Source organism: Cinclus cinclus, chromosome 3 (genome assembly GCF_963662255.1).
Source record: "Cinclus cinclus chromosome 3, bCinCin1.1, whole genome shotgun sequence".
Classification (NCBI taxonomy): domain Eukaryota; kingdom Metazoa; phylum Chordata; class Aves; order Passeriformes; family Cinclidae; genus Cinclus; species Cinclus cinclus.
In genome coordinates, this window is record NC_085048.1 from 9,196,956 (window position 1) to 9,221,886 (window position 24,931).

General features: G+C 39.7%; 1 protein-coding gene across 1 annotated transcript in view; it reads left to right on the forward strand.

The window, feature by feature from the left end:
• The window catches only part of LDAH (lipid droplet associated hydrolase), a 96,483-nt gene that overhangs the window by 60,918 nt on the left and 10,634 nt on the right, over positions 1-24,931 (forward strand). The window contains exon 5 of the mRNA XM_062488443.1: positions 22,842-22,924. Within this exon, the coding sequence (XP_062344427.1) occupies positions 22,842-22,924 (83 nt within the window). The remainder of the gene's footprint in view (positions 1-22,841; positions 22,925-24,931) is intronic.

Sequence of the window (24,931 nt, forward strand, 5' to 3'; positions counted from 1 at the left end):
TGCCCTGTGCCTGACAACAGGTTGATAATACACATTTCTGATCGAACTCCTATAGTTTTTTGCTTGAGCTCCTGTTAATTGAAGTCAGTTTCCTGGTGACAAAGGAGAAAGCAAGCATGCAGTCATACCTACATGAGGTGTTCAAGTGTCTTCCTTTAATAGTTTTGTTTCAGAAAAAGGAATGTGGAGGTCTGTGAGGTCACAGCTCCACAAGCCAGGAATCCTTCTCTGGTCCCCACAGATAAACTTTTACCTCTAAAAAACAGGTTATACATGGCCAGAGTTGTATTGGAAATGGTCCTTGGCCTGTGTTAACCTCCAAAAAAGCATGGCCAGCCATTGTTTGTATGTGTTGTTTGGCCCAGACCACAGCAGCCACAGGAATAATTTAACAGAACAGATTGTATGTGCTGCTGTAGGAGGCTGACCCTCCCAGCTCTTTAGTCCCCAGGTGAATGAGCCTGGTTGATGTGTGCCTGTCAGCCTGTTGTGATTTCCTCTGCGTAGCAGTGTCTGACCTGTGTACTAGCTGTAAGGTAAATTGAGGCATGAAACCAGGCTGAAGACTCTTGACTCATAGGATGTGTTCTCTGCCTATGTTCAATTTGTTGTCTGAATTAATTCCACCAGAATGAAAACCCCTGGGAGACAGTGTCTTGTAAAACTTGCATAAATAGGCCTTACTGATGCAACTAGTTCCTTTGGGCTTGTGATAGCATCTCTCTCAAGCAGAATTCCCCTTTGGTTTGCATGTTTGGAAAGTGATGATGTTTTACATCTCAGTGACTCAGGACCACATGCGTGGATTAATAATCTTTGAGCATCCGGATATTGCCTGTTAACCTTCTCTTTTATTGTTTAAGGACAATAGAAAATGTTACCATTCAGCAAAAATTTGCTAAATCTAGCACAACAACTGAGTCTATCTTATGAGACTGCTCATCTGTGAATTGCTGAAACCTCTAAATTTGTGGTAGATGCTTTTCTGAACATTTCCTTTTCCCTTAATAAATTGCTAGATATTGTTCAGAAATGTTCAGCAAAGGAAAATGAAAAGTTGTTTCTTCTCTCCAGGAAGGTTGCATGTCAACTCATTAAAAATATACATATTGCCTTTGGCATGTACCTCATTTGCATTACTGTAATTGTAATAAAAGCTGTGATTAAGGGCAGAAAAGATGGTAAAAGTTTCCTTAAATCTAATACGTCCGTTAAAACAAACCAACCTGCCAGGGATTTGTTACCACATCCAAAGCTTAGTCACAACAATGTTTTCTCTCCTCTGAAAGGAAATGAGATTTGAAAACTTAATTAGAGCAGAACTCTAAGACCAAGTGCTTCTCCCATTGACACAGAGTGAAAAGCTCCATTCAGTTGCTGCAGCATCAGGCCCTTGGCCGAAAGAATCAATGAAGGAAGACTTACATTACCTATCTGTCCCATGTTCCAAATTATGTTTGTTCCTGCTTCTTATCCAAACACATCTTTCTGTTGTCTTAACTTCATAGTTGATGATATATAGAAGCCCCAGCTACACGGCAAGAGGAATTGTGATGACAGTGTCCAGAAAGGGAACATAATAGAATGTCTTGTCCCAGAGAGGAAACAGTACAGAAGAAGAGGAGACAGCAGGGTCTGTAAAGAAGATGGATTGTAAGATTGGATTTTATGTAAGAACGTGCGGTGTATAAATAATAAAGGACCTATAAAAAATAAGCAAAAGGGGCCGAAGGGACTTTGCTTACCTGGGTTAACTTCTAGAAAAGATATCTTAGGGCAGAAAAAGCATTCTATTGAACGAACAGCCATTTGGGTACTTGTATTTATGAACTTAGAAGATGAATAGACAGAAATATTGAACATTAGTGACCCTGACTTATCTGAAACATTATCACTCTGTTTATTCAGGCTAGGAAAACAAGGTTATCCCTATCTAGCACAGAGGTGGTGGTTCTACAAATCATGTACAGTCCTGCAGTGCTAGAATACTTTGGCACTCCAGTGCCCTGAAATTTGTAAACATTTCTTCGGTGACCGATGCCAGTAGCAGACTTACAGTGACAGTAAACCATTCTATCTACATGGAACAGGATTTATTGCCCAGCCGTTTGACTGGCAAACTTCCTCCATTTGTTTCTGTAGAATTTCCACAAAAGCACAGACATTACATAATGGGTAAACACTGCACAGCTTTTTCGAGAGGCGGGCTCACAGGTCAGAGGTTAATGTCTGGATGACAGGGAAGATACAGATAAGCACAATAGCAAGAAAAACCTCCAAATGGCCCAAATGAGGTGGGTCCTTTGTGATCTTGAACCTGTGACTTCCCTGGAGGAATCTCCCTGTTTGTTTAACCTGGTCGGGGAGCAGGGATGCACTGCAGCCTGGGGCAGGGGGAGGTCTGCTTTGTACTGTTGGAGCAGATTGGGAAGGAAGGGACTCAGAAGCATGAAAGAAGGCTTTCAGATTCATTTAGGCTGTCACACGAGTAAAAGCTGGAAACGAGATGCCTAGTTAATTTAAGCATCCAACAGAAGTTGTAAAACAAAGAATTAAGATAAAACTCCAGAGCTGTGATTCAAATTTTATCTTGTTCCAAGTGTGGAGACATTAAGTTTTCATGTGGAGTGTTTACATTTCCCTTGTTTTACAGAGGAGAAAGGGGTTCTGGCAGTTTCAGGCGCTCCACAGGACTGTATAGGAAGTGAGTCCCAGCTGAGGTATTGAGGCTTGTCTCCCAGCAGTAGCTGCTTCTCCCTGTTGGATGTACATGATGACAAAATTAAATCCCTGAGGTGCCAGAGAGAAAAGGTTTTATTGTGGGATGAATTTTGCGCAACTGTCAAATAGCATCTGGGAGATAAATTTACATCAAAAGCCAGTGAAATGTAAGCTTAAGTTGCTATGAAAGTGGAACAGAAGCTTTTACATTGACTCAAGGTATTTTAAAAGTTTATCTCCAGGAAACCAACTGGGAGAATTGCATTCTGGGTTTGAATTATCCCAGCCTCAGGAGTTATGGCTTGAGATCTGTTTCTGTTCTAGTTCTTTTTGTTTATCAGAGAGATTTTAAATGCAACGTTTTGGGTGGTCTTCATCTGATCACTATGGACATCATGCTGTCTGAATAGTTAACATTGCAGCAGGAAAGGTGAATCACAGGCTGCAATGAATGATGCATTTTACTGATTGCAGAGGGACTCTCTCTACTAGAAACCAAAAAGAGAGAAGATAAATGCCACTCAGAATCTACTGACTGTGCTTTTTGCTTCAGATATCAGAAAACAATGTGTTCCAAATGTTCTGTGCAACTTTTACCCTTGCTGCCAGGACAGTCAGATATACTTCGGCTGCATTAGAATTTACAGCTGCTGATTTCTAGTGAGAGTCTTGTTGTTTGTTTCCTGCTTTCTTTGAAAACTCATTTTACATTTTCACCTCAGTTTCCTGACAAGTAGAATGGGAAATTGTTTGGAACTCTTTTTCTGGTACTGAAGTGCTGTGGATATACCCATCTAACCAAAATACTTGGGTAAGGACAGTGCATTGTGTTGTGTTCATGGAACTCAGTAGCACCTCCACCTATTCTACTTGTGTTTTTCAGAGATAAAAAACAGTGCTTAATGTATTAAGTAAGCAGTTGGTAAAAATCTTCACATGAGGTGGTGAAATAAGAGGTGTTGCCCCTGAAAAAAATATTTTTAAAAGCTGTATCATTGCACAGCTAAAATTTAGTTGTTTTTTTTTTTTTTTTGCTTGCTTTGCTTTTTAAATTAAAATGCAACAGAAGTTATAATGAGCAGATGTAAATTCAGGACAGAAGGCATAGTTCTTTTGATTTTAGTTGTTTGTTTGTTTTTTTTAATGGAACAAAATCAAAAGAGTTGTGCCTTCCATGCTGAATGGAATAAAACCCACCCATTGAGGGGATGAACAGCCAAGGGGGTTATGTACATTATATACTCATCTAGGTTTTTTTTTATTTCAAATGCTGTACCAGCATGTTTGAAAAAGGATCCAGTGTTCAGGACAAGGGATGAACTATTGGCCAGTGTCACATAGCTGCTCAGCAACAGAACTGTACATAGACCTGCATCCCACGGCAGCAGCTGATCTACTGAACCTGCCTAGCCAGTAGTTTAACCTAAATGTGTGTGTAGCATCTTGCAGTCTCACACCTACATCTTTCCTAGTGGGCAGGAGAATAAAAGCTTTCCCTGCACTCTGGACACATCCAAGCCCTGGTAGTAAAAAGTTTCTTCTGGTGAATGTATGTTTTAGATAACTTCTGGCTACAATGCAGAAACCATTTAAAGGATGTTTTATATTTAAATATGTATAGAATTTCATACGTGATGGATAGCCAGACAAAATTTCATGGTGAGCAGAAATTACTGACATGGTACATAAATTCCATGTACATAAACTAAACAATGTTAACATCTGTGCAGCATAGTGCAGTATATCACAGGTGGGCAAAAACAGTGGAGCCAGGCAGGTCTCTTCTCTCTCTGTGTGCATTCTTTGATGCTCAGTGGGACAGAAAGAAGTCAAAAATGATAGAGCAGATACTCTCTCCCTCTCACTAATATCTTATTAGTTAGGCTTCAAAAGAAGTCCGTCCTGAAATCAGGTAGTTCTACAACTGTCTCCTGCAAGATGTTCTTCACCTCTCTGAATTTTCTCTGCCAGAAGGCTGCTTTAGGTGTAGCCCAACAGCCTGGCCCAGTGTGCAAAATCCTCTGGCCCCGCAGCGTTTCTCAGCAGCCTCCTGTGTGCTGTCACAGTTGAGTCCTATCCACTTCTGACATTTTAAGTGATGATCGTAATATGTATTTCTGCAAAGTGTTTAAGAGCGTGTTTCCTTACCTGTGGAAACACAGTAATATTTTATCGCTTGCTTCGCAGGAAAAGGGGCCAAAGAATAACAGTCTTTAATATTTTCATGTTTCCTTTGCTACTGTTTATTTTCCTGTGTGATGCCTGACTAAAATGTTTGTTTAACGTAGTCGGACAACTCACCTTACCAAGGCAGCACTTAAGCTGATGGAAAAACCTCACATCTGCTCTATTCTTTCTGTGAGTGAATAAACTTTTCCTTAATTCAGAGTAGGATGCTCATATTAAATTACTGGAGGAAGGCAATGACTTTTATGTATTTATAGTCCTCTTTATTTATTAAAGTCAATCTGCTTCATAATTTACCCCATTTCCAAATGAAAGAAAGATGTTTAATGAGGACTTTTATTACTTGCAAAAGCTTTTACTTTCCTGTGAAAGCCTTATGAAAATAATGGTAATAATGTGGAAATTTCTTATTTGGTCTATTTCTGTTAATTATTCCTCTTTTTCTTCTTGGGGGAAAACCCAACATAAAAAACTCCCATAATAAATATTACTCATAAGGCATGAATGTTTTGATAGTGGAACTGCTGATCATTTCCATGAAATGTGAGGTACAGTTGGGATTTGGTTGGGGAAGGGGAGATTGTTTATTCACCCCTGGTGAGGTTTCACCCCCAGGGAGACGATTTACACCCACAAATTTGCAGTGAGTCTAATGATGTGTTGCAAATGGCTTGAAAAAGGAAGAGGTAACATCAACAAAGCAGAAAGGATGTTGAAAATAAGTATATGCCAGTCAAGTGCTACCAGCTACAGCTGCTTTGTGTTAAACTATGCCAGTCATCTGCGAGTTGCCACTTTATTTTTCCTGGGCCAATACAACTTCCCCCAGCCTTGAGTTCATGAGCCTTCTGCAGTAGGCTCATGCCTTTTGAATCAGAGGTGTCTGCCAAAACTCCCCCAAGGAATATCTGAAGTAGGACTCCTGGCTCTGTCATAACTTCTGTTTACTGGTTAGAATTTTAGCTTGATTCATCAAACTCCTTTATCATGCAGTACCAGCAAAGCACTTAAACACACACTGCATCCATACCCAAACTCTAGACATCTGTGTTTTGGAGAAATAAGTAGGTATTAATGCAGTACCTGTTATTCCATGTGACTGAAGGGGACGCTGGTTTGGATGTAATTCCTGTGATCAGCTAAAACAATATGGCAATTCCCTTGGCTGCTGCTCCTTGTCACAAAGATGTCCACCAGCGCTCATTAATTCTTTATTGTGACAATATTGACAAGGAGGAGATTCCTACAGAATCTTCATGGGTCTGGGAAGGAAATGCTGGCTTTTCTTAAGCAAATGCAGAGCACAAAAGATTGCTTGCTTCAACGGTCAGGTCTATTTAAAATGAGCTTTAAAATTAGTGGATTATGTTTATAAAGTGATATAAAGTTCACCTTTCTTATGAATCAAAGCCACTCCAGTTAAAAGAACATTCATCTTTTTCAAATGACGGGTGGTCCAGTTGTTGAATTTCGTGAGGCTTCCTCAAGAAAGAATCAGTGCCAGGTCGCAGTCCAGAAGGGCACTTAAACTGAGCCCTGTCTAGCAAAGTAGGGTAATCCCATAGAGCTCAGGCAGGAGCCACAGGGTGGAGATGCTGAATTGCTGCAGACAGTGCCCATCCCCTATGGGCTGAGCACCACCTAGAGCAGACCCTTCTGTGCCCCTCTTGCACAGTAAGAGCAGATGCTTTCCATGACCAAAATCTGGACGCTGGCAGAAATCCCAGCATCACAGCCATCTGCCACAGTATGTGAGAGCTTAAGCTGGAGATGAATTTTTCTACCTAAGGGACAGTTCTGTCATTTGAAGATGGTGGGAGTTGTTCCAAAGTAACTTTGAGCAGGATTAAGCCTGTGGACATTGCAGTTTTCCATCACACATGCCACTTCATCTGCACATGCTTCATCACACAAACTAAATGAGTGTTTTTTGCACTCCCCAACAAAGCATCTATTGTTTGTAAAGCACCTGGGTATAATTGTTGAATAACTTTTTATTTTTGCCTTTAGCCTCTACTCTGCTTTCTCAAGCACAGCTGACTGATTTTCTTGTGTAGTTCTGATCTTCCTGCAACTGTAGGACCAAGCAGACTGGAGAAGCCCGTCCGTTACAATTGCAGCTGTTTCTTCCTATTCATGTCCATCATGGTTATGCATTAACTACAATGTTTGCATTCTAAATTCAAGTGTAAACTTAAGCAGACCCCAAAGTCAATGTTTATATCTTGTAAACCTCTAAACATCAACATTTTATCTAACGTGTCTGTGCATGTGTGGAAGCACTTGTTCCTGCATTAGTCATCCTTGATACAAAGCAGTTCCTTCTGTTTGATGTTTTAAACAATAAGTTATACGATATTTCCGAGATTGCTGTTGGCAATAATTACCAGTAGAAAATATGTTTTCCCCATAGGAAATTACAGTGCTGTTTGGTATTATTAGTTCTTACCACTGTTTTCTGACTCCTCCAGAGGAATGACAGAGATTGCTTCCTCAAGAGCAAAGGATAAACTGGAAATGAAACTTAATATTACACTTCACTGAAGAACATTACAGGAAGACAGGCAACTTACCAGGAACAAAATGTGATCAAATTGTAGTGTATTTCTTGAGGTAAACTTATTTCCAAAAATTTGGTCAACTTTTTGCAGGTCATTTTGATACAAATGTAGCTTTTATTCTTTACTTTGCAATTTAAGCAACTTTGCTTTAGTTTAGATGACTTTTCAGAGAGTTGTATTGGAGCATATCAAAGTACAGATGAGCTCTGCAACACATGAAAGTAATAGACTCACAGAATGGCTTGTTTTGGAAAGGACCTTAAATACGAACCAGTTCCAAGCCCTCCCTGCCGTGGCCAGGGACACCTGCTAGAAAAGGCTGCTCAAAGTCCCATCCAGCCTGTCCTTGACCACTTCCAGGGATTGGGCACCCACAGTTTCCCTGGGCAACCCATTCCAGTGTCTCACCACCCTCACAGTAAAGAATTTGTTCCTAATATCTAATCTAAATTTTCTTTCTGTCAGTTTAAAACCATTTCATCCTGTCCTACCAGTCCATGCCTTTGTAGAGTCCTTCTCAGCTCTCTAATAGCCCCATTAGGTATTGGAAAGTGCATAAGGTATCCCAGAGCATTTTATTCTCCAGTCTGAACACTCCCAACTCTCTGAGCTTATCTTCATAGGAGAGTCTTTGACAATAATCATCCCATTGAAGTCAGCTTATTTTATTCTTGTACCCTCTGCTTGTTGTCTGTCAGAAGGACAAGCAAAGCTCTGTGTGCATATCTGCAACTCAATGTTTGGCAGTAACACATTTAAAAATAAACTGTAAAATCTGTGGAGCAGAAATGTTATTTTTCCTGATAGCCTAAGTAGTCTGTGGGATGCTGAAGCCAACTTGGCTGGGACCTTTACCCTCTCCCATGCAGTGTAACTCTTTCTTAGGTGCAAAAAAAAGATTCAGGCAGGCACTGAGGACTCTTTCCTTTGGCTCCAATTACTGGCAAATTATCAATTTAATTTTATATTGCCCAATTTACCTCTACAGAGGCCAGGAGTGGGAATTTAAAGTTGTCATTTTGCATATTTAAAAATATTTCTGAAGCATTTTGTGATAATGGGTTATTGTGAAATTATCCTGCTGCGAGGCAGACCTGCTAAGGGAGGCATCAGTGAAATGTTCTGTGGAGGTTTTCTGGAAGTCTCTTGTGTGACAGAAGAAAGCATCACTTCAGGCTTTTCCATGTCAGTACTGCCAGTACCTGAGAAAAGATGTCCCCAGTCTCTGCTGTGGTCCTTAGCCAACACAAACAAGAGTCTGAAGTAATAGCAGTAATAGAAATTAAATGGCAAATGGTGAAGTAGCAGATTCATTCTGTGAAAAAATTTGACCATAAATTATAGTTTTGCAAGGCAGAGCATCAGAAATGTCCGGGGAAGCTGCAGTGTCAATATGGGAAAGAAAGATATATGGAAAGAAACTAGAGAGTGAGAGACTAATGACAGGGTGATGAGGTTGCTTGTTTTTCACAGGGCATAAGATTTGGCTATTACAACCACTCTGAATATTTTCAAGAATGCACAGAGGTTGGAGCGCTTTCAGTCAGACCAGTGTCATGGGAGCTTTGGCTTCCTTAGCCATGAAAAGGTGATTAACATTGAAACATTTAGTAAAGGAGGCTTGATGATGAATTCAAGGAAGAAGATAAAAAAACTCCTCTCTGTCACTTTGAGCAACTTCTTGCGTACAAATGATCTGAAATCATTGTGGAGAAAGAAAATCATAAGAAACAAAGGGACTACTGAAACATGGTAGATATTGCAGGTGATGTACATGTGATGTAAATTTCTAAAGTATGGAAAATAAAATATCATTGCAAACCTTTAAAAAACATCAAAATTATTAGGTAATTGTCTTAACAGACACAGGTGAGAGAACTGACAGAGCTGGAATATCGATATGAAGAGACCTAACACTCTTGGGAAAGAAGAATAGGGAGAAAGGAGGAGGATGGATGGGCTTGTTTTTGCATCCACATATTAAAGACAAGAGACCTATTGAATATTATGTCCACCAGAGCATGACAGATGGATTTAAGGGACTTCTAAGAAAATTTGGAGCTATCTGAAGTGCAGTATGTAATGAGCTTAATGGATGTAGAGGAGGGAATCCACAATATAGACTGTTCAGCTACCAGGTACTTCTCAATGCATTGCTTTACATATATATATATGTATATAATTTATATGTAATAAAGCAGAGAAAGCAATTGGCAGAGAATATATGGCAGTTGATACAGAGCATTTGAAGACAAGAGGCAGATTGGCTGCATATTTTTACAAACGGGTAACACCTGTGCTAGAACAGAAATGCTTAATACATTTACAACATAAAGCTTTATTCGTTCACTAATCCCCTTAAAATCCTGCCATAGTCAGTGGAGAAATAGGTAACACTTGTCTAATCTATCTAGGTCAGTGCTTAAGGATGAGATGAAACGTGTGCTTTTGTGTGAATGTGAAGAAAAAAACCCAAACTTTAGATACCCACATTTAATCAGGTGAATCCTATGATGATCTATTTTAGGTAAAAAATAGAGGTGTTTAGACTGAACAGGAGACAAGTGAGGAACATAGAAAAAGTTTTCAAGTAAAGGGCAGTAATTTAACTTACATGTCTGTGGTAGATGAGGTAATATATAATGGAGTACAATGCAACAAAAGTGATTCAGACCAGATTTTAGTTAATGATATGAGCAGAATTCTAAATGGGATTTCCTATGAAGATAATGAAACTTTCGTCATGTGTGCTTCCTAATGACAGGATGCATATCTGCTGAAAATAATATAGTATCATTGATTCAGCTTAAGAAAAAGAGACCACTGGAGATCACTTCCAGCCCTGTAATGTCATGCACACTGATTAAATATCCAAGAGTAGCATCGAGAATTTCAGAGTCCTTAATGAGAGACAGTTTACCATAGAAGAACCAAGCAAAACAGATGAACAGACGCAATATAGAATCAATGAGGGAACCCAAACAAGTAAAACATGCCTAATACCAAACATTAGTTTAAAGCAAATCTGAAAGTTCATAAAATGTGGTCTGATTGAATGTCCAAATGAATCTGCATTCTGCAGAGTGAATGCAGGGTACAGAAATGGTATGAAAGGACCTGCAAAGATAGATTACCTCTAGAAATCAGATGAGTATAGGACTCATGGTAGCACTGGAGTATGATCATCCATGCTGCTAAATTATTAATGAATTCTGGTATGGTTTTAGCATTCTCCAATTAGCATTCTCCTAGTATTCAGGCTCATTTGAGTTAGCACTGCCATGCATCATCCCCGTAAGCAGTTTGGGTAGGGGAAGAATCTAATTCTGTGTAAACAAGCCATTCTATTCCACTTGGTCTCAGGGCCTGAGAATAGTTCCTGACTCCGTTTCATACACTGGTGCAGATATAGCCTGTATTTTTATCCACAAAAGCAGCAACAGTTTGATTGTTGAAAACAGAATGTAGAAGTTTGACTTCACAATTGTCAAAACAGAAGCTGAGAAGGTGCATTTTGTGTTGGCAGAAGGGTAAGATTGACTAGGAAAGGCTTTTTACAAAGCTGTTGATCAGTGAAGAGACAAAGGACTATGAAAAAAGCAAGCCAGTGTGGAAATGTATGCTTTACAGCCTGGCATTTTTGGAACAATTGAGTAGATTTTTCTATAACCAGTGAGTGCTTGATGAAGGCTCCATAATTTTCCAAACCATCAAGCCATGTCTGATAGAATTGTACTATGTGCTGGGTTTAAGAACAAACCTGTAAGTTTCTAATGTCAGAGAAGGGCAAACTAATTAAGAGCTTTGCTCAGACTTTTGTGTAAGAAATGTGAATAACTAGTTAAGCTGTAGCCGCTCAATTTTTTGTATTGAGTCTAGTAGAACTGATGTTCAGTGTATTTGTAATAATACAGTACTAAACAAGAAGGTTGCATTCTTAAGAAATAGTGACAAATATTGAAAATTGGATTAATCTAAACACCATCATACTGAGATGTTCTATTGACTTACACAGGAAATAATAGCTGGAATTGAGATCTAAAGTCCATCTTGCCTGGTCTCTTATTTCCAGCAATAGTCAGAACAAAATGCTTCCAAGAAATGGGGAAAAACTCTGCAGTTGAAAATCTGCCAGTTAGTAAAGGCATTGTTCTTTGAGGTAAATGCTTAAAGACCTGAGGCTTTTGTGGTTGCAGTTTGTAGCTCTAAATTTTAGTTTGTTAAGAGAATTATAAATATTTCTTGACTCTCAATGTATTTGTCCTCTCTTGCTAATTTCTTGGCCCTAAGAGGTTCTAACTGTAATCGGTTGTATCCTGTCTGGTGTAAAATCACTTTCCTTTCACATGTTGTTCTACTTCTTAATATTCCTTTATACTACACATGATCTGCAAAAGATTTTTTAATAACTCAAGAGGTTCTCTTCTGGGCCTGGTTGCACTTCAGATTTGTGGCTTTTAATCAATAGTGAGCTGTCTTTCCTTAAAAGACAGCCTTAAACACAAGGGAGGACAGAGACCAGCTGCAAAGTGTTGTTTTACTGAGGAATAAATGAAATAACTGAGTGACATTCAATGTGGAAAAATAAAGCTAATGGAATATATAAGAATTTTTTTTAAAGTATGTAAAGCATAGGTTCTCTATAGATGGGAATCGAGGGAGCCAGAAGTAGTGGGTGGGTGGGTGAGTATGGCCAGGAAATCTTGTTGCACTGCAGAGTCTCAAAATACCCCACAGAAGTACTGAGAATACCTGCAGCCTCCACCACAGTCACAAGGGGGTCACTGATCTCTTATAAGCCACTCCAGTTCTAGCCAAAGAAAATTTATTAATTTCTTGGTGAAAAAAAAACCCAGTATGTTAGTTTATGTGGCCTTCACAAAACAGTGTAAGGTGTCTCTCCACTCTTTGTATTCATCTGCTTGAGGGGTTGGTTGATCTGAGCAGGGGCACCAGATTTGCATTTGAGAAGCATCTGGAAGGCAGGGCCATGGTCTTCTTTCTTTTCCTCTGAATTTGTCCACTCTAGAAGCTGTTACAGTATGTTCTTCCAAGGTTGATGCTGCTGAAACTGTACTGTCTGGACCTTGAAGTAAAAATCTGGCTCTGTGTTTCTTCCTATATCCATTCCAGAGCACAGCTCCTACTAACTTATAAAATAGAACAATATTTTGATGTGTAGGACTTAATAAATTTACACCTACAGCCACGATCTTGTTGATAGAGTCAACATAATCTAAAGCCAGCAGCAGTAGGGAAATGAAGTGAGCTCGGGTAGCCCTTTGTAGTCTTATGTTTGTCTGATGAACAAGCTATTAAAGAATGTGTGTGTGCATCCATTAAAGTGTCTAGATTGGGGCTATCTTCACAACCACTCATTTTTGTTGGAAAAGAAACTATTTTGATGATTTCCTGAAAATCATTAGCCAATGAAGTTGAAAAGATTTTTTTTCCTTTGTTATTGTCCCTTGTTTCATTTTTATGGCATCTCTTTCTGTCAATTCTTTCTATCACAGTAAATTCATTTCCTTAGCTCAGCAAAGAATACTGCTCATTTTTATGTAATCAATATACAGGTTACAGAGCAAACCACACAGATTTAGCTCTAGTCACAACACTACAGCACAGAGCTATTTTTAAATTAATCAAGAGCATGTATATCTCTGAAAGTTGATCAGATTAAGTCAGAAATACATAACTTTTTGTACTTTATGGATACGTGCACCATAAGTATTTTTTTTCAAGAGTTCTTTCCATAAAGACATAGTTCCAGATCATCTTGAATTGCCTCAGACAACATAGTGGGACCCCTCAGTTTTTAGTGTGAGTTTATGATTAATTTAGTCCTAATCTAATCTTTTTCTTGCAAATAAGATGGCAAATCTTCTTTGAATATTTGATAATCAAGCAAGAATTTCAAAGACTTGCAGTTCAAGTACAGGAAATTCCTGTTTTGCTTCAAGAATCAAGTATATGGTTTATCTGTCCTGAGTTAGAAGTGTGTTTCTTCCCTGAAATTTGTACAACTTCCCAAGTCCTAGCATAGATATCTTGATACCCAGAGAGTCAGTGGACAAGAAGTTGGTTTAGGCTGTTGTTCTAAGACTTTAGAAAACAATAGTAATAATGCTAGGCATGCATTTCTTAAAAGTCTGGAAATTTTCTATTTCACACATGGTTTGCTTGGCTACACTGTGGCTGTATCAATGTGTTTGAAGTTTAGCTCAATAGATACAGGTATCCATCTAACAACAGGCTGCTTGAATTGGTGATTAAGGAACCCAAAGCACTGAAAAGCTTGATTGATTTCAGTCATTATTGTTCGTGAAAACTAATAATTTAGCTGAAGGATATTAAGTCCTTGCTGTGACACTTTGGGTTAAAGAGCTACCAATGATGTAAAGCACTCTATTCTTTTCTGGATCCTTGATTTGAATCCAATCAGGGTTCCTCTATCACAAAAACCCCGCAAATAAATCAAACACATTTTGGCACAGTTTGTCGTCTCTGCTTAGCAAATGTATGAGACTGAACTGACACTGATCCTTAATCACCTTTAATCCATGGAGAGGGAATGATCCTACCAGGGCAGGAAAAAGGTCACTGGCAGGATCATGGGGAGAAGCTAAGTTGGCAGTAAATTTCATAAGCTTGATCTGGGAATAAATGAGGAGCTTCCATTTTCAAGGTAATCTGTGTATATAAAAGATCTGCATATAAAAAGTTACAGCATCTAAAGAAGGTATTTATGTGTTAAAAACGCAATAAATCTGGTATTTGTCTGTTAAACTTTGATTCAGTTTTAAGCTCTAAGGCCTAATTGTTTATGACAGTTAACTAACACTAGCTTTATTTGTTATTAAATCTTGGTGACCTGGTTATGAATTACAAGGGGTATCAGTACCTTGAGATGGAGTAAAACTTAATAAAAGCACTTTGGGGTTCTACAGCTGTCACCAGGTACCTTGGCCAGTTTCTGTAGGTGTACAACCACTTTTATTTTTGCTTGTTTTGTGAGAAATAAAACCACATGAAGGAATATCTACAAAGGCCATGATACTGGAAAAATTCATGTTACAAGCTTCTCTTTCTGTGCTTTGGATTATCCCAATGACTCAGGCTGACTCATCATGCATCAGTCCAGTATATGCAAAAGTACATTTGCGTATACAGATTTGAAGGAATGGGATTATGCCATGAAAATTAAGAACAAAGCCCACTCAAATTTGCTTTAGACTGTTAAACCAGATCAACATACTGAATAAGCAAAAAGATGTTTACAGCAAAAGCTAAAGAGCTTCTATGTTCTTTTCCTAGAAATCCTCAGCTGATTCAAAGCCAAATTGTTAGGAGCCTATTTCCTAGATAGAAATTGAGAGTGCAGGGGTATTGGACTTTTACCTTGCAGGCAAAGGAGAAGAAAAAATACTTTTTGTTCCTTTCTTCCAGAGTCTTTTAAGAAGAGAACTGCAGTTTATGTACGCTCAGTGGGTAGAGAGATGGCTTTATAAGTTTCGCTCCAGCCTTGATACTGCAAACCATCCTTTCCCAGTAAAGAGCTTTCAAGCCACTGTGTGTGTCTGTGGCTGGAGCTGTGGAGCACTCACAGTCTTGTCTGTGAGAACGCCCTCCTCATTTCAGGGTCTGAATATCCAAGTTACCAAAAGAACTGATGTAAATGGTGTTCATCTCATTTACACATCCCATCATAGCTGTGCTGTGGTTCTTCAGACACTGAATGTTCTCATGGTTTATCACTGGTGAAGTCCCTCCTTCAGCAGGGAAGAACTGGCTTGCTTTTGGGAGGAAGTTCTACAAGTGCACAACTTCTCGTAATGCTCAGGCAACCACTGCATGCACCTTCATTTTATGGCAGGATCAGCTTCTTTCAGTTGAACTAAATCTCAGGGACTGATGGAAGATACACAAATTTCAAACTACGGGACAGTTTTCATCCTTCACTGTCACTTCAAACATTCCTGCTAAAAGCAAAGAGCACATAATATGCAGAGGTGTGTGGGTGCAGTATTAGGTCCTCCAAGCCTTTGGTGTTGGCTTCACTAAGCCAGTTCAGAGAACGACTTTTAAGTTCAACAAGCACAGTTTTCTCACAGAGGCATGTTTTGACTTCAGGTATTGACAGACTAACCCCAGCTCTGTTTTTGAGGTTTTCTTCATCAGGTAGCTGTGAAGATTTTGTTGCTTGATCACTGTAAAACACAACATTCAAGGTAGTGGTGAGCATTTCTAAGGAAACATGATTAATTTGATTCTGTAAATTTCATTATTGATAAAGAAATATATTTTTCAAGGACTAATTATTAGACAATTTTACACAATGTTTTTCAATTGCAAGTGTTTTTAAGACAGTCTACAAAACACACTTCATTGCCATAACAGCCTGAAGCATGTTTTTATAATGAGAAAACTGAGATTTTGTAATTTGCACAGGGTCTCAGAGGATTTCAGTGATAATTCAGAAAAATTCCAGACCTCTTGACCTTTCATCCCACAGTCTTATCTTTCATATATGATTTTTCAGAATACTAATTTTCTTCTTTTTCCTTTACTGAGCCCTGCATATTTCTCTCTTTGGTGAGTAGTGAGAGACAGTGGTGGATGCCAAACAGATTGAAGCTACACACTCACCCTAATCCAGCATGGGCACTGAGGTCACAGCTCCAGCAGAGCTTCCACAAAACACATTAAGTGCATTTCCTACATTTGCATTTTCAGCCACAGTCCTGCAGTTTGCTGGATGTACTTTGTGCAGTGAGTGGTTCTTCAGGTTTGGGTGAAACAGCTTCACACAGGAAGTTCAGCATGTGGGTTCTACATTGCATCTTATATTCTACTCGAAATCATGACAGTAAGACCCAATAACTACTTTTTCCAGGACTCTTGGTAATGATTCTGGGAGTCTCTAGAGATTTCCTGCTAAAGCAGGCATTGACACAGCTTGGAAATCTTTCCAGAGCCTGTAACACCAGGTAGCAAACACTGACACAGTGATCTCACAGGACAACCTTCCTCTTCAAACCGTGATAGATTTCAGAGCCCATTCATTTTTTAAGTGTCAGCTTCTGGTTGTACCCAGTTCACAACCTGATTTTCAGAGCTGCTGAAAAGCTCAAAGTAAAAGTCCTTGAAAGCCTTTTGAGATGACTTTCCAATTGCACACAAAAAAAGTAAGTTCTGAGTTATTTCCATAGAAAAAGCCGCTTGGTATTCATGAAATAAGGAAACAGAACAATCTTTTTTTTGAAAAGGAAAGAACTATTCAAAAAATGCCAAGGTTAGCAGAGTATAGCATTAGGAAATAGCAGAGAGATTTCTCCCTGAACTTGTGACTTAGCTTTTGAGAAAAATAGCTTTTCTGAAGAAGCCCAGATTGACATTCCATAGCAGCAAGAGAGAAGGTTACTGTTCCTGCTTTATAATGGTATATCCTTACATATAGCTTTCCACAGACATTAAACATCTTACAGTAGTGTGGATTAGAGGGAAGCAGTGGATTTAGGATATTTTGACCTTAATAAAAGCGTTCACAGTGTCTCCCATTATTTTCTTCTAACGAAGTTTGGGAAATATGACATACCTGAAACACCTACCAGACAGATGTATAACTGACTGGAAAATGGGATTCAGGAAGAATTTTGAAACTGGAAGGATGTATCTAGTAGGGTTTTGTAATAGTCTTATCTTCATTCCTTTAGTATTCAGTGGCTGTTAGGGATATGAACAGCAGAATACAGTGTGTGTGTGTTTGCTGAGGTTACAGAAGCACCATGCTAGAATATGCTGCAGTTGTGCTGGAGAGGGTAACCTTCACAAGCTAAGAGAAGTGCTGGGAGGCAAGGAGAGGAGAATGCTGTCATTACTTAAAGAACTAAGTTTTTCTGTGCATAAATTTCTTACAAGGATGATAACTTACTGGTTAAGGAATAGTTCCACAAGAAAATATCATGGGAATGTTGTGTGAATATGAACCCACAAATTCATGTGAGTTAATGTGTTGTAAGATGAGGCATGATTCTCATACAAGGGCTGAGAGAGGTGCAGCTCTGTTGTTGAAGAGAGAGAGACACTGGCATGAGATGAAATTCTTCATCAGGAAAATTCGAGAGAGATGAGCCACTGGACATATCCACTGGAAATCAAGAAAGAATAGTAGCAGATGTAGAGAATGGTACCTAAAAGGTGAGGTTGATGTAAGTATAAGGTATCTGGCCTTTGTAGAGATTTGCCCTAAAATTAGTTGTATTAGCTGCGTTTACAATTAGAGAAGCTCAGGGCAACACACTTAAAGTGAATGTGTCAAATATGTGTGTGGATCAGTTTCCTATGGCAGCAAAATTCATAATTAATTGCATATGACATTTAAAAGTATTTCCTTTTATTGTCTTGTATTTAAATGTGTTGTGCTCTAAAAGAGGGAAAACCAGTGTGCCATGAAGTATCACAAACATGATGGCAACAGATCTTTAATTGTACTTCTTTGATTGTTTTCCCCACCATTCTCAGTTTTGCAGTGTCCCTCAGGGGCTGTGGCTGTCAGCATACAGAATACACAGTTCTTCTGGTGTGGTCACATGGTGTGATTCCTGTAGTGGTACTGCAGAATTCTGTATCATCCTCCTCCTACTGTTTATGAAACTTGGAATATGGTCTGATTGGACTTTTGAGTTAATGCGGAGAGTGAGCACCAGTCGTCTTGCATCTGGATTCCAGTTAGAGTCTTTGCATTGATTTACAAGCTTGTAATGGGGGAAAATACTTTTTTTTCCCCTGCACGTATCTTGATTTCTTTAATTTGAACTTCAATAGTGCATTGATTTTTATCTCTATTCTCATTGGATCTCTCACATTCTCACTGCCTGTTCCTCACAAAGTGACTAACATTGTGTCCTGTGTAAATGCTGTCAGTAAAGTAGTTAACCTTTTACCAGATCATTAAGAAAGAAGGTACCTGTTCACTTTAATATCAATCTGGGCTAGAAGCTTAGGCCAGGATTCATTCTGCCTCAGTTTAGGAATTTAATTCAGATGAAGGTCTAAAGGTTTTATCACTGAAAGTAGAGAGTCATCTTGAGGAGTGATTTAATCCATAGCAGAAATGATCCATTTGCCTGGTGTGTTCAGTGATTATTTAGAGATTTTCAAATAAAAATTCAAATTATTTTATTTTTAGAGATTTAAATTTTATTATTATAAATTTATTGTTTTAAAAATTGTGATTAATCTATACCTTCTTTATTGTTATGAAGACCACATTATCTAAGTCTATTTTTTTTATTTGCTTCCAGACTCCTTAACATATTACAGCCTTTCATTTTACAGATGTTTAATTACAGCCAAAGTTTGTTGTGTCATATGGGAGAGTTTTTAAAAGACCTGTAATTTTGTAATCTGGTTATGCATACTGAAGAATTTAAAGAGAAAGTAAAATCCTATTTTTCTGTGTAAAATCAGTAGCAATTAGATGGCATTTTCCACTCCCAAAGCCATAGGTCAGGGTGCTTCTTGTGTTGCAATATTGTTATTAACTCAGCAATTCTCTATTTAGAGTTCTTTTAAACTCTTAAATATCCTCTAAACTTGATGTATTCTGTGTTCTCTCTGCACTGTTGCTAATTCTCAATATCTCAGTACTCAAAGAGAAATTGTTATTGCCAGAAAAAGAATATAGAGAGCAGAAACCTAGAAACCTCCTGAATATATTGAACAAGAAAGTTGGATGCCATAAAGGAAAGTCATTTATCTTCCAAACAGCATAATCATCTTCTTTAGCCTGTACAAATTCTGTTGTCAGCCTCTTGTTTCTGATAAACTTAAGGAATATTTTATTGTTTATTTTTAAAACCTTTAATGTTTGTTCTTGGAAACCTACTTCTGCTCTTTGCAATTTCCTCTTACTTAACGCCTGCTGAAGTTTAAGTTCCTGTTTATTGGTTTCCCTAGGATCATGTTTCCAAAATTTGAGGGATTCCTGTTTGGTTGAAATAGACTCTTGAACCTTGCTGTTCATCCGGTTTAGCTTAATCCTGCCTTCCTGGTACCCTTTCTTGCACAGTACCCAAACCTTCAGAGACATTTCCTTTTGAAGTACTGCCCTTATTGCCTTTGCTGTCTTGCAGTTTTGCTTTTAGTATCTGTGACTAATCTCAGTTTACTAGGTGTGTAGTAAACTTCAATTCTTATTATTTACTGAAAAAAACACACAAGCCACCCAGAACTATGAGCAGACTGCACTGAGAACAGGAGTTAGGACAGAGGAACCAGGAAGATGGGAGAAGGGGAACAGGCAGTACTTACTGTTCCCACTGTGTGACTGAACTGGGGGTGGAGAGCTGCCCAGAGTCCCAGTAATGATAAATCAGGTTCTGCACTGAGGGCCACTGGTCTTGTCATCCCTGGCCTCATCCACTGCAGGTACTGCAAGGTAATGCACAGGCTCTGACTGCCCCTGTGCTATCCACTGTGAGCTCCTAACAGGAACTGCATTCTGGGCTGCAAAGTGGAACTCTTGACATACAGACATCCTCATACAGGGCATTTGGAACAAGTCCTGTTGTCACAGATGCCCTGCCAAAACCAGGTTCTTGCACTCAGTGCTTTGTGAAGTCTTCTAAAACCCAGTGAGCCACCTTGGTCACCTGAAGCACCAGCACTTAGAGTAGCAAGGGCTGCTCTCCACATCCTGCCTTCTGAAACAGAGCAGGGCTTTTGGCAAACAGCTTCAGTTATAGGTAATAGTTCTGAAGTCATAGAGTTACCACATTAGAAACAGGACTCAATCTGAAATGAATTACATGCCTACGGAATTCCTCATTATGGAGTCACAGAATGGTTTTGGTTGGAAAGGACCTTAAAAATCATCCAGTTCTAACTCCCCTGCCATGGGCAGGGACACCTTTTACTAGACCAGATTGCTCAAAGCCCTGTCCAACCTGGCCTTGAACACTTCCAAGAATGGGGCAACCACAGCTTCTCTGGGCAACCTGCAATAGGACCTTACCACCCTTACAGTAAAGAATTTCTTCCTAATATCCAATCTAAACCTGCCCTCTTTGAGCTTAAGGCCATTGCCCCTTATCGTGTCACTCCATGCCCTTCTGAGAATTCTCTCTCTGTCTCTCTTGCAGCCCCTTTGGATACTGGAAAGTGCTATAAAGCTTCCCCAAATCCTTCTCTCATCCAGACTGAACAGCCCCAACTCAATCAGCCTGTCCTCACAGGAGAGGTGCTCCAGTGGTCAATTTAGTGACTCTCCTCTGGACTTGTTCCAGTTGTCTTTCCTGTCTCTTATTTAAGTTTGTCTTAGATGATTTTTGAGGATGCATTTGAAGATGCGTGCCTTTCTAAAAAAAAAAGGTGTGTTATTTGATCAGTTTGCAGCTGGATTGAGAAGACAGCAACCAATGTCAGGATATGAACTCAGCAATGCTGTAAATGCACAGACCAGCTGCACCACAGGATTGGATGACTGGGTTGCTAGACATGAAACTGCTCAGAGACCTCTTTTCCCAGCAGAGTAGGATGGGACCAGCAAATTTGCTGAATTGTCTATGACAACCCTTTCATCTTGTCAAGGAAAGGAAGAACGTGCATGAGCTGCATTCAGTGTTTAACTGAAGAAGGCAGAGCTCTGCAGGCCTATAACTGAACTGCATCTGCTTTGGCTGGCTCAGAAGTAGATACTACTTTCTAGGATTTTTTTTTTTCATTTGAGAGTACTGACTTTGTCAATTAGCATTTGATCCCCAGTGCCATCACTCATCTCTCCAGTGGTGTTCTGTTTCCTTAGAGCATTGCTGGAATTCAGCCAACTCCATGTTTTGGTCACCACCAAAGACCTATGTGATTGCCATTTCCTCCCCTATATCACAGTGTGAGAATGTTTTACTCCTGTCTCAAAGCAGCAGCAGATTCAACACTGTCATTAACTACTTGTGCACAAAACTTAATTGGTTCACATTTTAAAAATGGTCAGAATCTTTCAATTTTCTCCCGTTTTCCAGGAGAGGATTTAGTATCTTAAAATACTTTCAGTCATTCTGAGACCTAGGAATTGAAGTGCTTTTGGATAATTTAGCCACATTGGTTTTACAAACTGGTGAGAAAGTAGAATATTGTCATTTATTCCCACATATAGGTTATGAATGTGATCAGAGATTGGGAGAGGCTCGGACATTTTATTAGCCCAGTAAGCTGACTGGTCCAAAAAAGAGATAAAAGAAGTGCTCATTCTTCAGCTAGCTTCACATTTCTTCAGTACAGCATGATGATGACAGAAATGGATACCCCTTATTAAAACACCGTTTAAAAATCCTCTCATATTCTGGAAACATAATTCATGGAGCAACTCCTGATTCTGCAGTTGGATACATGAGGTTTGTTCTGGCAGCAGAATTTATAATCTACAGTGCTTGTTCAAAGCCAGGTTTTGGACTGTACGTTGAGCTTCTGTAGGTTCTGTTGTATGAGAAGTCAGGCTAGGTGGACACATGGTGATCCTTCTGTGTCAGAATGTTTAAATAGGGGAATATTTAGACATCCAGACAAACCAACCCACTTCTCAGTCTCATTGCTGTTTAACATACAAGAGACATGCCTGAACTCAAGACTTCATAAAATTAATTAGGTGTACAAATGTTAGACTCAACCATGTATGCTTCTGAGGCAGTGTCTTGTAGAGCAACTCAAAATAAATTGCATTAAGCTACTTTTAATACTTTGCATTCCAGAAAGCTAAGGGTTAGACAGTTGGTATCCAGTCCAGTCCTGACTGGACAGGTAACATCAGTTTTGTGGAGTTTTATGTACCACATATTTGTAGTTGCCATCATTTTGTTGTTTGCTGTGTTGAATGTTTGAATTACTTACATTCTGAGGTGTCAATAATTTAATCATCTGCTAATGAATAATGCCTTGTAATGTTTTGTATTTAAAGCCCAGTCTTGAAAACCCATAGGGGTTTTTCATACTGACCTTTACCTTTCTAAAAGCATGTAATGAAAGCTAGTCGTTAGAGTTCTTTCTCTGGTCAGGAGAGAGAGAGCATCATCTCTCTCCATGGGCTGATCTAGAAGTCTGTAGGATAGATGGACAGAGTTACAATCCAAAGATCCTTTCCATTAATTATGGAATTAATTAATAGGAGGCAACTTAGTTCAGTCTGTATGCCTTTTTAATCATTTGCTTAGGTGAGATAAACTCTGCTCTTTCTGTGTCAGTGGCATTTTTTCCCATGCGATTGTCGAGATGATAACTGTTCTAGCTGCTCTGCTTTTTTTGCAGAGTTGTGTCCGTATTGTTCTTTCTAACAGTTTTGCTAAGTATTGACATTATTTCCTGTTTCTTTTTCTGCAGCCAACATCTTGTACATGGCAAGCCAAGAAATGATGAAAGTGGTGGAGAGAGACAGTACGACCATAAAGCAAAATTTAAAGAAGGTAATTGTTTAATCCTCAGTGTTCAAAGGAAGGAAGCCCACATACATGAGATGTTACACCCAGTTATATTCGTGCAAAAGCAGAATTTTGGCAGGTCTGATTCTGCTTTTTTATCAGTGTCATTCCTTTAACTTTGGTGAAGCCATTAAAGGGGTCACTGATCCTTAAAATGTGTTGATCCACGCCTTTGCAGATGTGGCATTTGTCACTACGATTTGTACCAACCCATCTGGTTTGTTTTTCTTGCTGGAGGAGAAGCAATCTGTGTTCTGGCTGGGCATGAGGCATGGTTCCCAGTGGGGCCTGTAGTTACCCGAGTTCTGGTCAGAGGGACTGATGGACCAAATCCTCTGACTTTGCTGCTGGACAGGTCAAGAACATGTATCCAGGCTCACCATGGCTTCAAAATCAGAGAGGAGGCAGCAAAATTAGGGCTCCACCATTTCAGCCGTTGGACTGTAATGTAAGAGAAATTTCTCAGAGGCTGGAGCTACTGCTCTACAGGTGAATTAATTCATTTCAGGGACCTTTCTCACTGAGTTTCCTTGTCTGTATGGATTTATTGTTGAAAGGGATTCTGTAAAGTTCTTATCTGGACCAGTCGCATTTTCCCAGTCACGGTTCAAAGGTTGGCACAGGCCAGGAACTGTTCTAATTGGAGTTCTGCTGTGGTCACCCTGTGGTCACCATGTTTTGGAGGCTGAGATAATTTAATAGTGTGACCATGGTCAGACAATTCCAGATGGCTTATGAGCCAGAAAACTGTCACATTTAATAAACTTCTATTGAGATAGCCTCTGTGGGAGTAGATAATCAGTATAACGTATTCTACTGTGTCCCCTTCCTTCTGTCCATTTTTTTGTATCATCCCTGTCTTTTTATGGAAGAATGATTCTAGCACTTTGCACTGGAAGAGATTTTCCTCAGAGAAGGGAGTTTTCTGGGACAGAGGTCCTAGATCTCTGTAAAATTACTCTGTGCCTTTGAAATAGAAATGGTATAAAGTTCATTTCCTGAAACAGTCTTTCTTTTTGTGGCTGAAAAGAGACTTACTTTTTATTTAGCTCATTTGCCTTCTCTGCACTTTGAAAGGCATGTTCATATTTTAAAGGAGTTGAAGTAGCACTGTAGCACTGATCCCTGCACTGTATCTGGCATGCCTGGGCTTTCTCATTTTTGTTGCAGAACACTCAAGGTTCTGCACTTTGTGGGGAATCTCAGTGAAGAGACTGAAAGATTTATCTTGCAGACTGCAAATACTCCCATTGTCTTAAACAAAACTCTCCATGGGTTGACCCAAAGTCCAGTGAATTCAAGGAAAATGGTTGATTTTATTGACTGAATCATTCTTCCAAGTGTCAGGGAGCTGGAGGGTCTGCCTGTTCCCTGAACCGTGAGCCAAGGCTGATCCCACACAGGCAGTGCTCTCTCTGAGCAGGATGCAGTCCCACAGCACCTGAGCAGAGCTTAGGAGCAGGGTCTAGTGACTGACCCAGACAAGGCAAAGCAATGAAACAGGTCCAGCATCCTTCCAGAGAATCCAGTCAGGAGCAACAGGGGATGGGGCAGAGACAGGAGTGGAGACAAGGCTGCAACGTGGGTCTAAAGTCTATCCAAGATGGTTTGCCACAGACATGGCAGAAGGGAAGCTGCAAGGTGAGAGCCATCCAGGTGTCAGGCTGTGTACAGTGTAGATCTGATGTTGGTCTGGGGCACAGGGCCAGGGCTGGAGTCATTCCACAGTGTAGCTTGGGAGGCTGAGACTAAAGAAGGACAGAGCTGAAGACCCAGGATTTTCCCTGGAGTGCAGGGAGTGTGGGCTGGAGGCCAGGCAGGGCTGGTGAGGGCTGTCAGTGCCCTGAAGGGTGGGACTGCAGGTCCCTGTATTGGCCACTCTCCACAAAGTGAAGAGTGCAGGAGCAGGACTCCAGGTGCTTGTGGAAATGTTAATCACAAGCACACGGGCTTTAAGTTAAGCAAAAATGCTGTGTTGGGTGGGACACTGGT